Source organism: Bactrocera neohumeralis, chromosome 2 (genome assembly GCF_024586455.1).
Source record: "Bactrocera neohumeralis isolate Rockhampton chromosome 2, APGP_CSIRO_Bneo_wtdbg2-racon-allhic-juicebox.fasta_v2, whole genome shotgun sequence".
NCBI classification, from domain to species: Eukaryota; Metazoa; Arthropoda; class Insecta; order Diptera; family Tephritidae; genus Bactrocera; species Bactrocera neohumeralis.
Window position 1 is genome coordinate 85,053,453 of NC_065919.1, and position 23,805 is coordinate 85,077,257.

Genomic DNA, 23,805 nt, shown 5'->3' on the forward strand with positions numbered 1-23,805 from the left:
ATAATTTAAAGTAGAAAAATCTTGCCCATTGGCGGATACCTTTCTTCGGCGGTTTTCCTGGAAATCGGTCACGGAGATCGATCCAAAAGTTTTCGAAATGAACACTGATTACTGAAGTACTTTAAACACAGCAAATGTACACTGTTTTAGGTATCAAATAAATGAAATGCCGCTTCAAAAAACAAATATCAGAGAGGAGTTTTTTACTGACTTTCATGCGGGGATATATTTTTTTGATGGGAGTGGGATATAACACAGAAAATATATATTCTGATAATGCGGAAAATCGGACTATAAATACAAAATTTAGAAATCACCGGCTTCAGCTAGCGGATTATAAAATTTTGATTTCGGATTAGTTTACAAGGGAATTATTTTCTCGCATCGTACTAACTCAGGGGGTAAACTGTTGCCGAAACCTCTATACTTATATTCAACCTATATATCCAAATGCTTTCTTTAATATGCATTTAGTACTCACATTTAACATTTTATCTCTAATCGTCTAAGATACTACCAATCAGCGAAGGCTCAACCATTTTCGTCAACTTTTCAATATTCCACACTCATAATCAGATCGTACTCAAAACTGTTTTTAAATTCAATTAAAGCTTTAAATACATAACGACATTATAATTATCATGTGAACTTTATATATGTATATACCACATATCAGATTATACCTACTACAGACCATCTGTGTGGCATGGAGGCTTATTTGCTGATATGCAAATTGTTGTGCTCAACTTTTGTTTGTTGTGCCACTGTTTTTGTTGTTGCATGTAAGTAGTGGTGTGAATACAATTTTTGTTGTTGTTGCATGTAAGCTGTGGTGTGAATAAAATTTTGCGGCTATGTCCATGTTTATTATTATTATTTTAATTTTAGAGCAAGCAACTAAACGCCGCACAATGTGGCAACAGCGGTGAGCACAAACCAAGCCGCAATGAGCGATGAGCGATGAGCGAAATAATGACAGCAGCAACAACAATAGCGGGTTAGCCGAAAAACATTGCAAACAATGCAAAGAAGAGGGGCTCGCGCTGTGAATTCGGCTACATAATTAATAGCTGTGTACGTGTGCCGTGGCGTATGAGTAATTTTATGATTTGTTACACCCGGCAACTCCTACAGCCGCGCTCGCCGCATATCTGAGTGCCACATATGCGGCACATACGCGCGCACATAGGCTTGAGTCGGTGATTATCTGCTGTTTGTTTGTTGAGGTTAATTAATGCGTTGTAAGCGAATTGCGTTTGCGTTTGCGTGCTGGCAGCTTTTATAGGCCGTCACCACCGAGCATCAATGGATCAGCACAACAGCCAAAGCAAGCGAGAGCAAACAATGCGGCCGTAGAAAATGCGCCGGCTGAATTTCGGGTGTAATTAGCTCGTTTATTAGTGGCACAAATACATTCTTATTACACCGAGGGCCGAGGCGGCGGCTGGCGGGTGGTAGGCGCGCAGGCGTGCAGTTGTTTTAATTATCTCTTTTTAAGTGTGCGTATGTGGTGAGCCAGAAATTGTGGTTGCTGTGTGTTGCGGCGTTGATTTGTGTGTAGATCACCATTTTATAATGGCAAATGCTGAGCAGGCGAGTCTGAAGGTCGTGCTATAAAATTATATGGCGCTAGTTAATGACCGATGAGTCGATGAAGGGTGACGTGAGTACAATTCGGCATTTTATTACTATTAAATTAAATGACAAAGGAAATATTTGTTGTTTTCTCTTGTTTGGGAGGTGCAATTGCTCTCACGACGCTCAGTTTAATTTCTGATCCAGTGTGGTTGTCTCACTTTCATATCAATCGCTCTAAAACCCATTTAAAGTAGGTTTTACTATTTTTTCATATATTTTACTTATTAACACTTGGAATATGAATGTTCATGTATATAAATTACTTGAGATATCCTTGAAACCATTCCTGGAAAGTTTTAAATATTTTTTTTGTTTTGAATTCTTTTAAGTTTTTGTGAATTTTTTACTTAAAGCTCTGATGATGAAAGCTCTTTCTAGGGAATAATCATCTTCTTTATTAGCGTAGACACCGCTTACGCGATTATAGCTTGCATAATCAGGAGGGTTCCGATTATTTAAGAGGGTATTTTATTCTAGAAATTTGAAAAAAATCTAACTTTTTTTCATAAGTCGATAATTTGATATTCAAAAATATCTCACTAAAAATAGTTTTCGAAATTCAAACTATTTCTATGATAGACGTTTTAGTCTCGTGGCAAGTGAAAATACGGAATATTTTACAGTACTACTACGATAAAGGCAAAAATGCATCTCAAGCCGTCAACAAAATTTGTGCAGTTTATGGATCCGATACAGTTTCCATTTCTACCGCACAACGATGGTTTCAACGTTTTCGTTCTGGTGTAGAGGTGGTCGAAGATGCGCCACGCTCCGGAAGGCCTGTCGTCGAAAATTGCGATAAAATCGCTGAATTGGTCGAAAGAGACCGGCATAGTAGCAGCCGTAGCATCGGTCAAGAGCTGGGCATGAGTCGTCAAAAATTCATTTCAATTTCAATAAAAAAAAATAAAAAAATTCAATAAAAATATCGCAAGACTTTTTTGACAACCCATTATCTCATGAAACATGGCAAGAACATTCTTTAAGTTTCTTTTTTTTTTACATGAAGCAATAAAGAATAAAAAGTTGAAATTCGCTATATTTTTAAAAATTTTTACTTTTACTTTTGAGTAGGCACCATTTTATGAAAATTTTGGATTTTTGTGCACTCTTCAAATAAAAAAAATAAAAAGAACAAATGATAATACATTTATAGTAAAAATATCAAATGCTTTTTGTTATCAATTGCCATAAAACGCTCGAAATTCGGGCCTCTTAAAAATTGAAAACTTAATTTTTTTATTTTGACTAGAAAATTGGGATTATTTTTTAATAACAGGTCAAGGTAAGAATAAATATTATAAATAAAAAATACAGTATGCCTGTGACATCGGAAGGTAAGATTCCACCAAATTTCATAAAGGAAAACAAATTTTTATACAAGATAAAAACTAAAAAACCGCAAAAATTTGGTTATTTGAATTTTTCACATAAATTTTGAGGTTATGTGAAAAAAGTCTATATATAAAAGTTATATCTTTCGTTTCCGATCGACTTCAGTTCACTATGAATTTAGTTTTATTTTTTTCAAAAATTATTTATCCTGTTCTATATGTAAGTTTGTATATTTTCAAAGCCATGAAAAAATATATTTTTTATTATTTTTCTTTGGGAATGTCCATGATGCTCTAGGAAAGCCTTCTAAATAAAAAATAATTTAGCGTCCAACCAATTTTTGTCCGTCAATATGATCTGTTCTAAATCAAAAAAAATCTGTTCTGATCAAACAAAATCCGATTTTTAGCCCTTCACATGAGGCCTTAGGTATTCTTATCTGAACAATATGCTCGGAGATTGTAGCACATTCTTGGAGAAAAATCCATGAAAAATTTCATGAATATACCTATCTTGACAGATATAAAAGTTGTCAGTAAATAACATAGTAAGAAGAAGAAATTGCTGTACAATCGAGCATTGACCTCACCTTAAAAACTGATCGTAGCATTTTTTTTCTAAAGCAATTATTTTCTAAATTTCCAGTATTTTTTTAATTTAATACTAAAAAAACTATTTTTCCTCTCTCATTCCGGTAAATTTATTTCGCAATATCCCCCAAATTTGCCAAACGGTAAAAAGCGCGCAAGTGCACTTTGCACTTCCAATAAGAGGTGCTGCTGCAAGTGCGGCAGCAAGGCTAATTGTTCGCACGTGCAATAGTATAAAAAAACAACAAAAACGTTATAAAAAGTCTTAGCAGCTAGCAAGTTAATGCAAAGCAACAAGAAACGCGCGCCAAGTAGTTAAAGAAACTCTCGAACTATTACACAGTTAATGCGGCTGGTAAGAGGGGAGAAGGGCGTGAGAGCGGCGGCAATTTAAGCCACCCATTAACCGGCGTGTTATTATTGCAGGTGAATAATAGTTATTAAAAGCAGAAAGCAGTGCTTAAATAAAAATAGTAGCCAGCGAATTAGCGCATAGCATAAACGGTAAAAATGTAATGCAAAACTTACCAACTCCACCAAGGACGGTGCTTGGCTCCAATTTGGCTTTCTTTGTGGCTAAATCCTGATTATTATTGTCAGAAGCGGGCGCCATAACTGCTGCTTGACTTAAAAGTTCGTCGCTTCCTCGCTGTTGTAATTGTGGTGATTGTTGTTGTTGGTGGTGTTTTGTTGTTTTTTTTTTTACAAAGTGGCAGCGGCACGAGCACGGAAATGGAAAGAAACAGAGACAACAAGAGAGCGCAATAAGTATTTGTGTAATGAGTATAAAAACAGATTTGCTGAGCTTAAAAATATATATACAATATATGTATATGTGTGTATATATGCTTACAAAAGTATTATATAAACGTATACCGTTAGGTGTGTTTAAACGTAAATATTTGATATTTATATGTAAGTGAGTAAATAAATTACGCAGATGTTTTTGCTTTGAGCTAATATTAAGAGAGTAAGTGAATAGGAGATTAAAAGTGCCGGAGTAAGTTGGTTCGCAGTGAACGTGGCAAGCGGGCCGGTAGCGACGCGGCTAAAAGGCATAAGTAAATAGTGCGCTGGGCGCAGCGGAAAACGTACTTTGCTAAAACAAATAGAATGAAGGAAATTACAGTTTGGCTCTGAGTGGTGAAAAAGCGGTGTTGGCAAGTGCTGCGTGGGTAGGGGCTGCTTGAGCAGCAGATTTATACGAAATGGCAACGGAAACGAAAGTATTAGCCATTACAGTTGTATTGTCGTCCATAGCGGCATGGAGAGAGAGAGTGGAAAACATAACATATTTAAGGGGAACACAACAACATTAAGGCACTTTAAAGAAATGTGGCTGGAAAGGCGGGCTCCGGTGCATATGCTACAGTTTTTTTACTCAAACTGGCAGTAAAAATCGGTAATGATGGTGTTTAGTAGCAATTACAACTCCGTGAGTGACTTTGTAAATGAAAATAGTAAAAATGTGCCTTACTTGAGTAAGTTCGATTTTGCCATGCAACAAGTTTTGAAAAAACTAAACTTCAGTATTTTTGTTTTATTTAACAAATTTTAATTGCTATTTTTACTCAACTTCATTTCGGTGAAGATATATGATAAGTAGACGAATTTAATATGGCAAAATGATTATAAAAAGTAGCTAGCTTGTGGGTGCCAATTGGGTAGTCGAAAAAGTCTTTTCGTATTTTGTCAATTTCAACTAACGTTGAAAAAGTCGATGAAATTATGGAGAATATTGACCAGAAGCATCACATAAGCAGCCATGACAACGCTAAGGAACTTAGCATTCATCATCGAACGGTTTTGAACCATTGAAAACAGTTTGGCTACAGAAAGAAGCTCGATGTTTGCGTACCACATGAATTGTCTGTGAAAATTTTAATGGACCGAATAAAAATTTGCGATTCTCTGCTGAAACGTAATAAAATCGACCCATTCCTGAAGCGAGTGGAAACAGGAGACGAAAAATGGATCAAATACAACAATAATGCGCGAAAAAGATCATGTTCCAAGCGTGGTGAAGCTCAACAAATGGTCGCAAAGCCAGGATTGACGCCTCGAAATATTATGCTCTAATATTATTATGGTGTGATTGGAAAGGACTCATCCACTATGAGCTGGTCCAGCCTGGTCGAACGATTGATTCTACATTTTACTCTCAACAAATGATGAAATTGTATCCAGCAAACGAAAAAAATGGCCAGAACTGATCAATAGAAAGGGCTTCGTCTTCCATAAGGACAACGTTAGATCACACATCTTTGATGACTCGGCAAAAATCGAGAGCTCGATGCATCCACCATTTAGCTCTGATCTTACATCATCGGACTAATATTTGTTTCGGTCAATGCAGAATTATATTAATGGAGTAAAGTTGATTCAAGAGTACAAAAATTGTACCTATTTTGGTAAAAATCAAGCGAAGTCGGCGTAATTTAATACACTATAAGACCCCTTTATACAAATCCTAACAAAATTAGATGAAAATCTAGCACCCAAAATCACAACTTTGTTACATTTCGATTAAGCGAAACCAAAAACACGTTTAGACGCATACCTGTGCACTACCACGAGCATACACACACAAATACAAATACTACAGCTTGTTTGCCTCCACGCTTACGTCGCTTTATTAGCATTCAGACGCGCGCGCTTTCGCCACTAAATCAACACACAATGGAAATCAAGTCAATAAGCAAATACGGACATACGCGTGGCCAAATACACACGCACACACACATAGAAAGAACTCAACAGTCAGCACTCACCATGCACCACACACCCGCCAGTGTACTGAGTGGCAGTATCGTAGCGAAAGTCGACGAATAAACAAACAACAAAAGCCGCAAATTGAAAAGGGTAATTTTGTGTGAAGTACTTTTTCACGTCATTTTCTCCTCAATGTGCTTTTTCGACTTTCAGAACGTTCAGCTGTCTATCTGTCTATCTATATATGCGCATAAACAATTTATGTATGTATGTATGTGTGTGTGGTGTGGCAAGTAGAGCGCGCTCACTCTACGCGCCACAGCTGCCAATACCACAGTGCACCTTCGTTTGATTCACATTGCCTTTTCGGGCGCCCACGCCTTAAAGCATGCTACACTAGTGGCGAAATTCAGCATTGGATGGGGCAAATGGGCAGAAATTCGTGCAGCGCCTCACTGCCAGCGCTGTGGCATGTGAGTTAGGAGGTTTGCTGCTTGACTGGTTGGTTGACTTTATGCGACAAAAAGCAATGACTGGATAGACGCTCGTCCGATCAAAGGTGGCATGACGAAAAAAACAACAACTATGAGGATGCAAAAAAGCGTGTAATTTGAGTGTTAATAAAATGGCAGATAAAAACTACAAAAAGGAAAGGATGTGCGGCGTACGGCAAGCAAAAATGAGAATAAACGAAAGAGCAGAGGCGGAAAAAATTCAACTGGTTGGCGTCTAATGAGCCATGCTTGACCAGTTGGCGTTTAAGTTTCGTTGAGAAATTTGTTAAACCAATTGGAAATGCGGCAGATTAAACAGTTGAAGATGATTAAAAATTTCTGTGTGGAAAAATTAGAGAGAAAAGTACGAATATTTGCTGTGACAGCTGCCACGCCACATATACCACCACTGAGCAAATGGTACCAGCTCTACACTACTTTGCGCCATGGTATACCACCACCCGCGCTATTTAGTATGTACATGCAGCGGAAATAGCAGGCTAAGTGCTAGCTTAAGCCTACAAAGCACAAACATGCCGCTAATCAAATATTTAAGACACTTTCAGACATATTAAATGTACATTTTATGTTGGTCATGGCGGCGCAGCACATACTGTGCTTGAGTACGGCTGTAGCAGCAGAAAAAAGCTTAAGTCTTTGCGACTTAGCAGCTAAATATACTTTCATTGGACGTTTCCGCTTGCATATCGGCACATGTGTGTATGAGAAGAAGGCGCCGGCAGTGTCTACACTTTAATATTTGTTTAATTGCATGCAACCCAAATTGCCCGGCCCACTGCCTGCAGCTACTTGAAGTCGCAAACTGGGTTATGCTGCATGAAGACGCGCCTACCGTGCAGCCGAACGCTTTCACTTACGTCAGCCAGTTGGCACTCAGCGCACAGCACACACACGAATGCATATAAAAATCACATCAAAACATACACACATACACCTATAAGTGTGTGTGTGTGTGAAATATGCACGACTTGCGCAAATATGAAAGTAGTTGCCTACTTTTAGGCATACAGCGCTAAGTGCTCTTCGGCTATGACTAGCTAAAAACTGCAACTAATTTCGCGCACTCAACGAAGTATAACGGTAAATGGTAAAAACTTGGCCACTGCAGTGCAATAAACTTGGAAATAACTGTGAAAGTGAGCTATGTAGGCGTGCGACGAGCTACGCCTAAAACATGACACATATTTTGGCTGGTAAAATATTTTGGGAGCAGGAAAGGGTGCGACGCTGCCAAACTTTGCTTTTAGGGCAGGCAAATACCAACCCAGACTTTCTCATTAAATTTGCGCTTTAAATTGCAATTTCCATTATAACTTTAAACACTGTTTTATAAAAATAATTTTGCATTGTATTATCTCAACTTTCACTATTATCTGTTTTTATATACATATGCGCATCTTTTTCCCTTTCTGCCTCGCACTTGTTGCTTTTTGTGCCTGCTTGCGCTTCGCAAACTCGACAAGCTGGCTTCATGTTCGCAACTCGGACATATTTTTCGCCTAATGAGTACAACCGAGTACATCTGAGTTTTACCGTTACATTTACCTCTACACTCGCTTTTATGCTTGTTAATTTTCTTTTTTTACTCCCTGCCACAGCGCGTTGTTAAGTTCTGCTTGTACGCTGGCAGGCAATATGTCAGCGCGCCTGATAGTATGCAACGTACCGTAAGCTTGAGGGTGTAGCAAAAACACGCGCAGCGAGATAGAGTTTAGAAAAAGGTTTGTTTGGCATGTGGAAAAGTTGAGAAAGTGGTTTGCGCTTCCTTGAAAAAGTACACATTAAGTTTTTGTTGCTCTCCGCACACACACAAAAACCACGAAAGTACTTGATTAGAGTAGTCGCTACACGGCGCAGGTGAGTCAAGCAACAGCAGCAAAAACGAGCGCATACAAAAGTCAGCGGTAGATTAGAAAAATATGAGAAACTCATAAAACAACACGAAAAAATCAACACAAATAAGCTGAAAAGTTGAAAACACGGCAAGTGCGGAAAATTCCACTCAAAAACTGTAAAATAAAAACAATTTGCTTGCGCTGCGACTCACGGTCGAGCAGCCAAGGTTGAGTCACTGTACAAAACAAAAACAAGCAATAAAAGGATGTTGCGCGTGTGGGTGCGGCAAGTGGCGAGCGGAATGCGGGAAATAGTAGAAACTGCAGACACATGTTTAAAGTGGCCCGAAAGTATGCTTTAAATTTGTGAAGTGACCACAGCGCAACCGGCGCGCAACTAGCCAGCGGATGAACGGATGAAAACAAAGTTGCGCAATGCCCCAGAGTGTCGCAACATGTGCACGAAATGCAGCGCAATTGAGGAACTGGCCACCGCCTGCGCGCCACGTTGCAACATTGCACTGAGTGTATGTGTGGGTGAGTGCTTTCAGTCACACGAATGAGCAAACTCATTCGCAAGCAATTTATCGCAGCTGCTCGGCGCAAAGGCAACAACCACCACCAGCGAATACGAAAAAAGAGAATTAAAGTTAACTATGCAACAACAGCAACAGAAGCAGATAGTGCAGCAGTCATGTGACTGTGTGTGCGCCCGCAGATGTTGGCGCTGTGTGCGCGATTGTTAGTGCGGTTCGTTGGCTTCACAAGTGAGTTGTTGGTTTGTCACACACACACACACAGCTGCACACATACATCAGCATTTCTGTCGAGTTGAGTCGAGCCTGCATTTTTCTCCCACATTTGCGCTTTGAAGTGCACAGTCGAGCACCATCAGCGCCGCAGTGTTGTACGTGCATATAGCTATGTGTGTGGCTGCCTGCACGTTGACACACACACCAACCCAACACCATCACCACATAACGGCCGCATTCGCATGCATTTATGACAGCGTATGAATATTAAAATCGAATATGTTGCTGTCGATTAAAGGCTTTTCGTCAGCGCAACACAACAGCAACAGCAACAACTGCAAGCCAGTAGACGAACGACAAGTCGCCGCCGCTTGCGTCGGTGCCTACAAAGCGCTTGAGCACACATGATATGTGTAAAAATCTGTTTGCCTGTATCGCAGGCAGTTGTTTGGATAAAAATATATACTTTTTCCTTTGCGGATATGAGTCAACATTTCCGTTACTTTGCACATACATTATCTGTGGCGCGCTGCTGCATTTACCCCCCTTGTCAGCCGATTGCTTTTCGCTTTTTCGTTTAATTGTTTTTGCTTTGCTGTGTGCTTGTTGGCTGGCAGCGCATTGCCGAGCGATGAGTGACGTTGATAAGTCAACAGCACTTTTTGCCATTGTTGTTGTTGTTGCTGTTTTTTTAATACACTGCGATATATGGGCTGTGTTGTTGGCGTGATGTGGCTAAAAAGCGCTATTTGTATGAAAATTATTCTTAGCGGGCTTGTGAAATTGATTATGGATGGCGATAGCGTGCGCTTTGTGGCCATTTTTTGTATTGAAAACTTTGCAAAATATTGAAATTTTTCGAAACAAATATTTTTGCATACACCAAGTTGGTCGAAACATAAAATTTTAATACATTTTTTCGCCTTAGCGGAAAGAGAGATTTAAAACCTGGACAGTAGTAAAGACGGGTGGCAACATTGCCAAAATTATTTTTGCGAAGCTGAAAATAATAAATATTTCGATAAGAAAAGTTGTTTGACAAAAGAAAAAAATTATGGATTTTAAGCCTTGTGTGCTCTAATAGTTAGTCTTATAGTCTTAACATAGCGGAAGTTGATATGTTAGCATACGAGCCCCTGTAAAATTTAGTTATATTAAAACCTTTTTTTAAGTATTTCCGAAGTTCGTGTTTTAGCCGATTTTTTACTTTTTACTGAAGATTATAAAGGATAAACTCTGTTCTTTCCATATTGGAGCGCTTTTTAATTTAATTTTTCACAGAATTTTTTTTGTTTTTTTTTTTTTTTAATTTCTGTCAAAAATCCAATTTTCAGTTTTCTTATCTTTTGTCCAAGTTCTAAGTTAAAGTTTTAACTAAAACACGTATTTTTTCACCTTAGCTTATCCTGTAAGGAGTTATCCAGCGAACGCGAGCGCATCTTTTTTCACAGGGATAGGAAATGGCGTCGCAATGGCCGAGTTTAAAATATTCCAAAAATTTCAGAACTTCTTTGTTAATAACGCATGTTTGAAACTATAAAAAATTATATTAAAATATTTAATTTTTTAAATGAGAAAAAATTTTTGGAAAAAATGCTGTTTTTTTCCGAGGAAACCCATGTAGGGGTTACAATGAGGCCAAAAAGAGACAAATTCGTTTTTGTTTTCTTATGGAACGCATTTTTTCAATACATAAAATATAGATACAGCATTTAATGTACTTTAATAATTGACGAATCACTATAAAAAAGTTCGGGATTCGCTTGATACCGCGGCTCATCTCACGGAAGACCTCCGAAAATAGTTGCCTGGCGATGAAGATAGATATTTTTGCTTAAAATTACCAAAAACTGAAAATTATTAAAACAAATGTGTATGCTTGCTGCTGATTGAAGTAATATAAAAAAAAATTATCGTTTTAACAAAAACGTGGTTCCCCACCCCTCCCCAAAAAAAAGTCGTCTCTGTCAAAGCATCAGATTGGCTTAAAAATCGAAAATATTGGTCAAAGTTCATTTTTTCGGTTGTTACCTCACAAATATAGCAAAGAAGTTCTTGTGAAAATTCCAAGTCGATCGGCCCGGCTGGCTCTCATCGACTCTGAGAACAGAACAACGTTTCGTTAAAAACGCGTTTGGAGTTTTGGCAGCCGATTTGAACGCTCAGAGCCATTCGTACATGAAACTAGTCAAGTCAACTTAAAAAAAAAACAGGTTTGAAATTCTAGTGGTATCTGGCTCACCCATGGGTTATGTTAATAGGCAAAAATGTCAAAGCAAAAATAAATGCATATTTGTTTTTTAAGTCCGTAAAGGCTTATTGGCATTACACTAACAAAAAAAAAATCCTTAATTTTTTAATTCCTTTAAGTGCCACATATTAAAAATTTTAAATTCAATTAAAAATTCTTTAAGAAAATCTTTGCTTATTTTTCCAGGTTACCATCTAAGGTTACCTGCCGCTTCAAATATATCAAATTTCCAGCCTGACCAGAAGAAAATTAATACATTTTTAATTATCACCACAACTAGGAGCACATAGAACACACAATTAAAGCCATTTTAAGTGTACGTGTTGGCCGAATAAGTGCATTAAAATGTTGCAAGCGATTTAGAGCTAAATAAATGTCAACGATATGCACATTAAACTAAGTCAATTAAATCGATCAAAATGTGTGGGAAATTGATGTGAATGCTTAAATGCAACTAATAGCCAATTTAAAACGGCAAACAAGCACAATCACAAGCACACAGACTCGCACACATACACCCACAGCTTACGACGGCAATAATTCATGGCATTTCGTGCACAAAGAACTCAACTTATACGCAAAAACATGTTTGCTTGAAAGTATGTATGCGTGGGTGTGTGTATGCACTTCAAATGAACCGAGCTCGGGCACGCTGCCTATTGGTTTCCAATTTCAATTTTTGTCTAATAATCAAAAAATTCTATGAACCCTTGAAAATGAGGAACTTTTGTGAATTCCCTGCTGCAGATGTCGAGCGAAAGCCACCGGAAGGCATACGCAGCCAGCTGGGGATGAGCAGGCACACAGAGAAATATAAAATGCACACACACACGTACACAGAAATATAAATACACTCAGCCTCATGCACCCAAGAGGCACGTGTACGTGTGCGGCATGTGTTGTGGCAGCAAATAGAAACCGAAAATGTCGATGCCAAATCATTTGCAGTTGCAAAGTTATCTTATGTGCAACATTATTCTTGCTGTTGCTGTTGTTGTGCGCATGTTGCACATTTCACTGTTGCATTTGCCGTTGCTGCTGGTGTTGATGGCTCGTTAAAAACTTAATAAATTGCTGTCAACATGCTGCCAATTGAATTATCAACCAGCCAACCACACTGGCTAATAGAGCAAAACAACAAAAACAACACCACAGTTGAGTATGCTGTGTAAGGTAAAGAGAGAGAAAGAGAGGGAAAAACATTTCCAAAAATTGCGTGCGAATTACAAATTGAAATTGATAAAATGAATTGTCGGCCATTGAGTTCGGGCAACGCGGCGGCGGCGAGCACACACACAAGCATGCAAACAAGCAAATACACACCCATACAAACATGCATGCATGTGTATGTTTATGCATGCAGACAGGCTAGTTTACTAATTTGTCGGTTTTAGATTATGCTGATAATTCATTTAGGCAAGTTGGCAAGGCCGACGCTTCAATTCCGGGCGGCCGGCTGAAGGAGCCATAATGCTGGGCAAAAACAGTTGCTGGATATCCACAAATTCAAGCGTTGGCTTAAATATTAAATTCTAAACAACAACAGCAACTAATGTTTGAAGTGAACACAGTTAACTCAAGCGAAACGAAGGAGCGCAAAGCAAAGTGTAGCGAAGTGAAGTGAAGTCATTTCACATTCGCATTTTAATGTTGCAAATAAATCGCAAAAATTACATCAAATATTTAAAAGCATTCAAGCGCACATTCTAAAAAGCTTGCTTGCACACACACATACATATAATAAGGAAAGTGAAAATATTGCAGAGAATCATGCAATGACATTGTGGCGTCGGCGAAATGGTTACGAGGGCACGCGCTTAAGCGTTGGTATATAAAATGCTGACGGAGCAGCTTTAGGGTGGCACTCAAATGCAGATAAATTTTCTTCCAAAATATGCTTAGATTTAGCTATAATACTCTTCACAAATACAACATTTTTCAATACAAAAATTTGATGTCGATAGGTCAGTTTGTATGGCAGCTATATGTTATAGTAGTCCGATCTATAAAATATGTTCGGAGATTGTAGCGCTGTCTTAAACAATAATCCATACCAACTTTCTTGTAGATATATTGACAAATAAAAAAGTTGTCTATACAAAAACTTGATTTCTATCGTTCAGTTTGTATGGCAGCTTTATATTATAGTGGTCCGATATGAGCAATTTCTTCGCTGATTGTACTGATGCCTTGGATAATAATCCATGCCTAATTTCGTGAAGATAGCTTGTCAAATAAAAAAGTTTTCCATACAAGCACTTGATTTCGATTGTTCAGTTTGTATGGCAGCTATATGCTATAGTGCTCCCATATAGGCGGGCTCAACAAGTGAGCAGCGTCTTGAGTTGAAAGAACGTGTGCAAAATTTCAGAGCGATATCTCAACTAGACTAGGACTAATTCACGTATATAACAGACAGATGGATAGACGGATGGACATGGCTAAATCGACTCAGCTCGTCAGGCTGATCATTTATATAGTTATTTCCATTTTTTTGGTTGGTATAAGACTTCAAAATTTCGTTAACAAAAATACTTAACAATACCCTAATATATTTAATAGTTGAGAGCAAAATAAAACCAACCGTAGAATAGCGAAGGTCCTTTCGCTGCGCAGGCTGAGACAGGCGACTGAGTTTATTGTGGCCGCATATTTACTTTTAGACTACCAAATAAAAGCAAACGCTGCTGCTGTAGGTGTATGTATAAGTCTGTATGTGTCTATGAACAACTGCATGAATAAGTGAATATACAGAAAAGTGGAAGTCAAACAGATGAACACACGCTAAGTTGAAATATCACAGCCAAACAGACAATTACGACCAAGCAAGGAAGCACTGACAGCGCGAGCACACAAGCAACAGACAGTTGGTGCGACGGCCAAAGCCAACAGGCGTCAGCTGAAACCAAAAAGGTGAGCGCCCATGCGTATGCAACGAAATATACAAAGCAAATGTAGCGAATGTCAAACGAACACACACACGCACACAAACAAACCAACGAATTTTGAATATACTGACGAAGCGGATAGAGGATATTTGGCAAAGCGAAAGGGTTGCGCCAATCAGGCGGAGCGCGGCGCAGCGACAGAGCAGAGAGCTAGCTACACGAGCGCAAAAGCGACAGCACAAAGACACAGTAACAAAAAAAAAAAATAAATAAATGTAGATTTGCCCGCACGACTGGGCAAATAACAATATAGAGGCAGGGTCAGAGCGACTAGCGGCAGTGGAGGCGCGCTGTAAAAGCTGAACGGACAGACAGACAGGTAACAGACGTAGCAATTTGAACTTGATATTCTAATGCCAAAATATCAACGAAACAAACACGAAAAATACACACGACGAAAGAAACGAATGACTAACGGCAGACAACAAAGCAACAGCAGAGGTGGTGGCGCCGCACCACCACCCACCACGGTGCAAGTGCCGAGCAGATGCGGGTGATTTGCATAAAAAATTTCAATTGCTGAGGGCAAAGGTGGGGAGCTCGCTCATATGAACCTGCATAATAATAACGGTGCACAAAAAATGTAACCCACCCACACAGGCATACATGTGCATACAAGTATATGCGAAACAACACAGCTAATGGCAGAGTTGCTACACTGACTACAATTATAGCGGCTGAAATGTGCGTTTGTGTGTGTGAGACTTGCCTCCTCAGTCAGGTAGCAACAAAGGTCAGCAAATGTGTGGGCCGTTGCCGAGAGCATTAGTAGACATTTGAGATTTGGCAATGTGAATTTTGAATGACTGCAGCAAAAGGAGCTTAAAGCTTTCTAGCCGGAATTGTTACAAGCCAGGAGTGCATGCGAAAATATACAAGAAAACAATACACATGTATGAATAACATACACACCCATATACACGGCATACTGTTGTAAGTAATTCGAGGAAGGATGAAAATAAAGGAAACCATTGCATGTTCGGGGCATTAAACTTTCCGACAATGTGAAGATGTGAATAGGAAATTGGGATTAACACTTAAGTGCCATTCGGACTGCAATCGACTTGAGCTTCGACTCTAAACCGGAATTCAACAAAAAACAGTAAATTCGTGTAAGAAATTTAATAATGTTGGGAAACGGAGGAAACGAGCGAAAGCAACAGATCAAAAGAATTTGGATAGCAAAGAAAGTTAATTTTTTTTTTTTCAAATAAATTTTTTTTAGTTCTAATACAAATTTAAAGTAAATAATATTTTTTTTCTAAGAAAGAAACTTAAACAAAATATTTTTTTTTCAAATAAATTATATTTTATTCTAATACAAATTTAAAGCATATAACTTAAAAATATTTTTTTTTATATATTTTTGCTTTTCTATGAAAGAAAATTTAACAAAATATTTTTTTTCAAATAAATTATAATTTTTTGTTCTAATACAAAATTTAAAGTAAATAATTTAAAAAAAGTTAAAAAATAAAAAAAAAATGTATAAAGAAAAATTTTTTATTTGGCTTAAAAGTTGTTAAAATTAATTTGAAAATTTTAATATAATAAATTTATTTACAAAGCCAGAGTTGTAATAATTAAAATAACAAAAAGTATTTTCTAATAATTCTATTAAAATAATATGCACTAACGAAACAGAAAAATTAAGAAACAAAATAAAAAACAAAAAACTAAAAAAATACTTTGCAAATAAAATGAAAGCAAAAAGCGAATTAAAAAATATTTGCATGGAAAGAATATGAAAAATAAAATTACAAATATCCAAAATTAATTTTGATTAAAAAACTATTTAAAACAATGAAAAATAATATTACAAACATTTTAAAACATAAAAACCTATAAAAACGAATTAAAAAGTAAAAAAAAAATATTAAAAAAAAATTATTTTATTTTAAATTGAGAAAGCAAAAAAAAAATATCTGAAAACAGGCGAGAAAAAAAACTAAAACAAAAAAAAACATTATAATTATAAAAAATAAATTTCAAATAAAGGAAGTTTTGTAAAATTTGGACAACTTATTTCTTAAAAAAATATCTTGTAATAAACAAAATTAAAAATAAATTAGTTTGGGTTATGTAAAAGATAAAATGTGGGATAATTATATAAAATAAATCTAACATAAAATGAAACAAAAAACAATAATTAACTAACAGTAAATAAAATACAGGAAGAAGATAAGCCAACAGCACTCATTTCCCAGCTAAGCTATACTTACATAACAAAAGTAAAAAAGATCAAGCAGTATTAAGCTTAATAAAGCAACAAAAAGCAGCTCATAAAACCTAACGTTCAAAGTCTGGAAGAATCCAACACATCTACTTGAATAAGTGTGTATTTGCAACAAGTCAAGAAGCAATATCATTTACATTTCAATTTCAATATTGCCCAACTGTAATGGAGTAGAAGCCAACAACTTTTTTTTATTCCTTTCGCTCGCTCTCCCTCTCCTCAACGACCCAAAGTGCAGCTGAATAATAAATGTCGAACAACAACAAAATAAAGATGTGCAAAAGTTTGGCACTTTATCTGACAACTATTGCAGCGAGCTTACAAACACTCACCCACACATATATATACATATATATAACTGTATAGTTAGTTTCTCAAATTTCGCCAGCACATGGAAGCTAGTATAGCTCTGCTGTCGCCCCAGAGGCCAGTGAATTTGCGAAAAGTGCTCTTCAAACTACTTCACTTCCGTTCTGTCAAAATTTGGTGAATAGTTCAATAGCTCGAGCGCTTTTTTCTCGGCTTCTATGCGCTGGCAGATGGAAATAAGCGTTGACGGCGGAAAGCTGATACTTTGCCAAAACGTGCGTGAGTGTTAAATCCACAAAGTTAGGTAAGGCGTGCATACAAAGCGGCAGATAAGCGCGCGACACAATCAAATACAAATACAAATGCAAATACAAATGGATGTACATACATATATATATTTGTGGTAACAAATGTATGTAAGCGACGAGGAAGGCGTGCATTTTTGTATATGTGTTTGTAGTTGTTATGCAATAAAAATCATCGAGCGCAAAAAGTAACTGTAATAATAACACAGAGTGTTTGCTGGAGCATAATAACTGTTTGGAAGTTGCCGGCTTAGAGCAGTTAATACACAGCTAGTGCTGAGAGTGGAGATGCATAGTAGTGGAGAGGAGTGAGGTAATAGATGCTGGTAAGCTTTGTAGAGAATTTGTTGCAAGTTTTAAGATTTTTAAGCTTTTTTTCAAAGCTTAGCTTAAGAATATTATTCTTAAAATATGTTCGAAAGGTTATTTTGATAAGATTGTAGCTACTTTCCAGCAGAATATGTTCTTTAAGGAACTTGTGCTTCTGGAAATCTAACGGACAGTCATTATGACAACAAGTGCAGAGTTCACGCTTTGTAATAACTAATATATAACCAATAATAAACAATATATAACCAATGCCAATATATAACCAATAACAACCAATATATAACCAATGTATAACCAATATATAACCATTTTATAACCAAAACTCAAATTTTGTAAAATATGAAAGATTTCTATTATATATTTTTTCCTTCGCCTTTATACTTTTGAAAAGTGAAGTTACGTTACTTTGCATTTAGGTGACGATTTGTAGAATAAAATTTTGATCATGTACATAAATAGAATAAATGGTATTATGCCTATATATTCCTATGAACAAATAATATCGATATCATTTGCTGAGAGAATGATTCTCTTACATAGAAAACGCTCTGTCTCAGAAAATGATTCAAATCCTCCGAACTCATTACTCGTGGGTTCTAAGATAGTCTATTTTGGATATGAGGCAAAGTGATTCTCCTGATGAATGACGAATATACTGGGGATATATAAAAAACGTCTTCGCTAGATTTATGCATAAAATGCTATTAATCAAAACTGAATTATACAATATAAGTGATTGGCTGACAACCTTTATGACAATGACAGTAACAATTAAAACTTCTGATTCTGTAAGCTGAAAAGTCACACACAAGTAGATTTCTGAAAATTTTAAGAAATTATTTTTCGGAGACAAGTGATGAAAAGGATAGCTTTCTATAATATTTTTGTTAATATTAAGAGACTAAAGAACTGCAGCTTCAGCTTCTTTAACTGTGGAAGCCAAAAAATTAAGGTAAGCCTTATAAAACCCACTAAAAACTCGACTAAGAGATAGTATACATCACCAGGTCAAATCAAGGCAACACAAATAGAGTCAGATATTCAAATTTCGTCTGCTACAATATAGACCTTATATAAACAAGAAGCTCGACTGAAGAGAAGCGAACGCGTGCATGTTCAAGCAAACGCCTCAGGCTTAAAAGAAGAAACCTAAAATCAACAAACAAACTGCGGCTAAAGCAAGTTTCAACTCGAAAAGCATTTACCAACAACAATAACAACCCACTACAAGAAAGTTGTTAGAAATGTAACAAATAATAACAATAACAACGCAGCAGATATGAAGTAGACGTCTTCATAGAAGTTACAAGCAAGAACAGCCTAGCGAAAAGTATACATGCTACCCATTATATAAATATACATATGTAGGTGTGCGCTAGAGCAACCTGATACAAATAGCGCCCGTGGCATATTGCTAGAAATCATTGAAGTTCGCCCTTAGAAGGGCGCGCTGGTGTGGGGGTGATAAAAGTTCCGCGCCGAGTTGGGCTGTTGTTCAGCTACGATGAACATTGAGCGCGCACGAAGTTTATCTAGGAAAGCGGCAGACAGCAACGCTACACCACAACGAACCCACCAACACACACATACGCACACAAAAGCTACGGTGCAAAGGCGCTCGCAGATTTCGGCCGCACTTTTCAATCGCACTCATGGCAGTAAACACTGTCGAGCACATGTTTTGAATAATTTATGCGCAAATTGCTGGACGAACACGTCGGCAATGCATGACACCACGAGCGCGCACACACACATGTACATTAAGCGGTCGGTGGCGGAAAGTTTTTTCAGTGAATTGAGTAGAGTGCTTGTGAGGAGGGGCAGGTGAGGCAAGCGCGGCAGGAGAGATAGTGAAATCCAAGACGGTAGTCATGAAAAAAACGAACTGAAGTTGGGCATAGGCGATGAAGATATCGCAACTTGGTGGAGTGCATGAAAAAAGTGAGCAAATAAACCTGCGAAAAAATAAATAAAAGTAAAATAATATGCAATAAAGGAAAACAGAATGGGAAAGTGATAAATGTGTGCGAGAAACTTTGCTGAAATAAAATAGCGCAGAACACGGGCAGGCGCGCACATAAATGCATAGATTATTACAAGTGTCTAGGGGGCGGCGACAAGCGGCGAAGGAAGGCGCAGCGTTGCCACAGTGTACGCCAGGGCAAAGCAACTGGTTGCCGGCATGGTATGTGTGTGTGTTGGAAATGATTGCTGCGATTACTGACTATCATATAAAGCGACGGAAGAGAAATAAAAAAAGAGCACAGAAATATAAAAGCGAAATAAATTTGAAAACTTTTGCTGCCTACAAACGGTTTTTCCCAATTTTGTTGCCACTAAAATATTCATGCAAACAAATTGAAATAAAACGCATAGGCGCGCAATAGTTAATGTAGTGCCGCACTGCTGGTGATGGGTGAGTGGTAGTGAGGCAAGGTTGAAAAAATAGAAAAAAATATATATATCAAATAAATAATAATAAAATAAATTAAAGAAAATGCTTAGAAAGACCTGGCATCACGGAAAACCACAAACTGTTAGCTGATTAAACAGTTATGCCACACAGCAGCCTATGGTGGCACATCAGTCGGTTTAGCTGAGTGCCAAGTAATAGTGGTGCTATCGAAACACTTTCCCTAAGACAAATACTTCAAATGAAACACAAATAAACGGCACTTTATTTGCTGCCGACTTAAAGTTTACAACAACAAAACACAACAACAACGCCATGTCTGTTGCTTAGTTTGCCTGATTGCGGCTACTAAATTGCCATCAACCGCCACTAACTAACGCTTGCATGCACCCACAAAGACAGCGCTGCCATATTTAATTTATATTTGTGTATTTACTTTGCTACATGCCAACCAATACACACGCAATGGCAGCAATACGGCTATGTGTAGGCATACAGCAGCAGCCGAAGCTAAGATTCAAAGCTGCGCCCTTAAACATTTTCTAGCTTCACGTTAGCGATAAATCCCGCCTGCTGTTCTTTAGGCTAGAGAAAGAGTGGTGTGAGTTTTGCGGTTATGAAATTTCCACCAGCTGTTGCCGCAGTGGGTGGGCGGACTGGCGGGCAGACAGACACATTGAGGCAGTGGGCTTTTCAGGTAATTTATTACAGTTGTCTTAGAATCCACACTGAAAAGTAAAATATTGAAATAGAGCGCAGGGATAACATCCTTCTTGTAGTTTTGTTGGTTATCATGGCAGGAGCAGGGGGTGGCAATAACTTTGATATCTTTTACATAAGGTATTTACACATACAAATTAAAGTAATGCAAATAAAAAAGTAGTGCGCAAGTTTTAATGACTTTCCCCCTTTGCACGGTTGCCGAAGACTCAAAGCTAAATGAATCGTTGATCTCTTAAAATTTTGTATTAAAGTCATTAAGTAATGTCTAGTAGTTTACTATGAATATCTCAAATACATGGAAAATTTTTACGTAGATTGCCTTTTATATTTCGAGATTTGGCAACCCTAGTGTTGCCATCTGGCTACTCACAACTTTATCGCAAAGTTGGACAATGTTTATGTAATGCATTTTCAGAACGTTTTGACATACAAGCGCTATTAGTGTTGTTTACAATAACTTAAAATATTCATTTCGGCCAAAAAAAGGAATTAAATTGCGCACATTTTCAAGCGATTACAACTTTCGACGAGGATTAACTCATCAAGTGTGCTTCAATGAACTTAATTCAGTTTTTGTTGATGAATATACATCATATATCATTGGATGGTTTTTGTGAAGGTCGTTCAAAATCCGTTTTTGTAACAATAGCTTCTATATCACTATAGGTTACAGGTCAATCTGGCAATATTAGTTTTTGCACAGCATCAATAGTTTCCGGAACAAAAACAGATTTTGAACGACTTTCACAAAAACCATCTTGGAATAATATATGATGTACTCGTACATTAATTGGACCACCATACATTCAATATTGCATGGACATGATTTACACATATGCTCCGAAAGTAAAGATCAATCTACAGCATGCGTGTTTCACAAAGAGTCGAATCCAACAAAAGTTGTTCGCAGAAGAAGTACTTTTTCGGAACAATTGGATATGTCGCAACCACGCCACTAAAACAAGGTTGAACTGTAAATTCTGTTTGCCAGTTGTCTTTCAAGAAATGAGAAAAACCAAACTCCGAGGACGAATCACTCTGCAACACGACAATGCGAGCTCTCACATATCGACTGAAATAGTTGGTTTTTTGAATACTTGTACCTTCAATTTGATGAGTCATTCACTGTGTAGCGCTGACTTAGCACTGAAAGATCTCTTTTAATTTCCGTGCGAAAAAGATAAGCTAAAAGGTCAATGATTTCTCAGATACCAGTTTAGTTTGAGCATTTTATTGAAGTATGCTCCAACTGTGTTGCCAAATTTTTGTTTCAAAAATGAACCATATGAGAGAGTTGTTTTCAGTACAATCAATCAATTTACTTCTTGCAGTTGCATGTTCGTTTCGCCACTCGTTAAATTCAGTTGAATCTTAAGTGGTATGATAACATAATAGAAAAGTACCCTTGCATCGTATTTTCGACTTCATATTTTCGTGTTTATAAGCATATAATACCACTTGAAGTTTTAAGAAATTGCGGAGGAATTTAAAATTTAAGCAGAGATTTAATCAAATTCATTGGCAGGAGAGCGAGAGAAAATTATTTAAAATTTTCTGGACAGATTACTCAGTTATTTTTTATATTTGCTAACAAAACGTGTCTACTCAATACACAGTTTGACGTTTTTGGTTTCAAGTACCCAAAAAAATGACTGTCTCATTGTTAGCGAGTGCATTTACAGGTAAAATCAGACTTAAACTATTTACACTTTCGCCCTTTCTTCATTGTTTTTTTTTGTTTGCATTCCAACCTCCTCAGCAATGTTTCATCTAGCTGTGGTTTTTTTTTTTGTTTTGAAAGTTGCCGTGAAAAAAAATTGTTGGTTGCACCACTCTTAGCGGGTGAAAAATGAGCGCAAGAGGCGGCTAAGTGATGTTAGGGTTTTAAGCATGCCATTACAACGGTAAATATGCTCCCTTCTCATAATTCAGATGCGAACTGTTTCATTTGAATAACTTAAAAATGACCTAAAAAATGGACGAGAGTAAATAAAGGGATGATGCCTAGATGCGGCGACGGTGGTAAATGTTTCTATTCAGCACATTTTTTCAATCAACAAAAAATAGACGAGACATTACCAGATTAACAAAAAAAAACTGGCCTTGAATGGATTTTATGGCGAAAATATTTGCGTTTGCGGCAAGCGTGATTTGGATGCCAAACTGGGGAAAGTGGTAAAAAGTGGTCCAGAAATAGGATAATAATGCATAAAATAAAATAACGGTATAATTTTTAATGCACGCAACTCTACTTTAAGGGCCGCGCAAACATAAAAATGCCGTAAAACAATTTATTACTGGGATTTAAGTGTTTTGTGATTGAAGCGATGGCAAGGAACCAGCGGTGACCATGCAACCGTGAGTGATTAAAAAATATTATGCACAATAACAACAACATAATGGGCAGCAAAGATTGGCACGGAAGTGCCACTTAAGTAAAGGCGGAGAAGAAAAAATAATTCACTCATAAAACGACGAAGAGTATGATGATGAGAGAGGAGGAGTAGTGCGGTGTCGAAAAGGCGAACCATTTGTAATGCCCCAGTAATTGACATAAAAACGTAATAATACCGAATGCAATGGGCAATTTAAATTACCCAAAACCCAAAGAGAGCAACGGTAAACACATACATACATATGTACAAGAGTGACTAGGCATATGGGCGCTGGACGCTCGACATGGACGAAAACTGCCAACTAATGACCAAAACTCCACGTAAAATTAGCCACGAAAGCCGACGGAGCGACGGACCCAGCAAAGGGCTGACAATTCAAATGACAGAAAAAGGAAGGAGAAAAAACAGCAAAACAACAAGCAACAACTGAAAATGAAGAAATTAGCGTGGCAAGTGTTATGCGGTTAGAAGCTAGCAGCTAGAAGCAGCGCTGTGTGCCTGTGACGAGTTTGAGTGA

General features: G+C 37.4%; 1 protein-coding gene across 11 annotated transcripts in view; it reads right to left on the minus strand.

Moving 5' to 3' along the window:
* The window catches only part of LOC126751710 (polypyrimidine tract-binding protein 1), a 523,263-nt gene that overhangs the window by 95,247 nt on the left and 404,211 nt on the right, over positions 1-23,805 (minus strand). For all 11 annotated transcript variants that reach the window (XM_050462189.1, XM_050462191.1, XM_050462188.1 and 8 more), the window contains one exon: positions 4,092-4,212. In XM_050462189.1, coding sequence (XP_050318146.1) covers positions 4,092-4,212 — 121 coding nt within the window. The remainder of the gene's footprint in view (positions 1-4,091; positions 4,213-23,805) is intronic.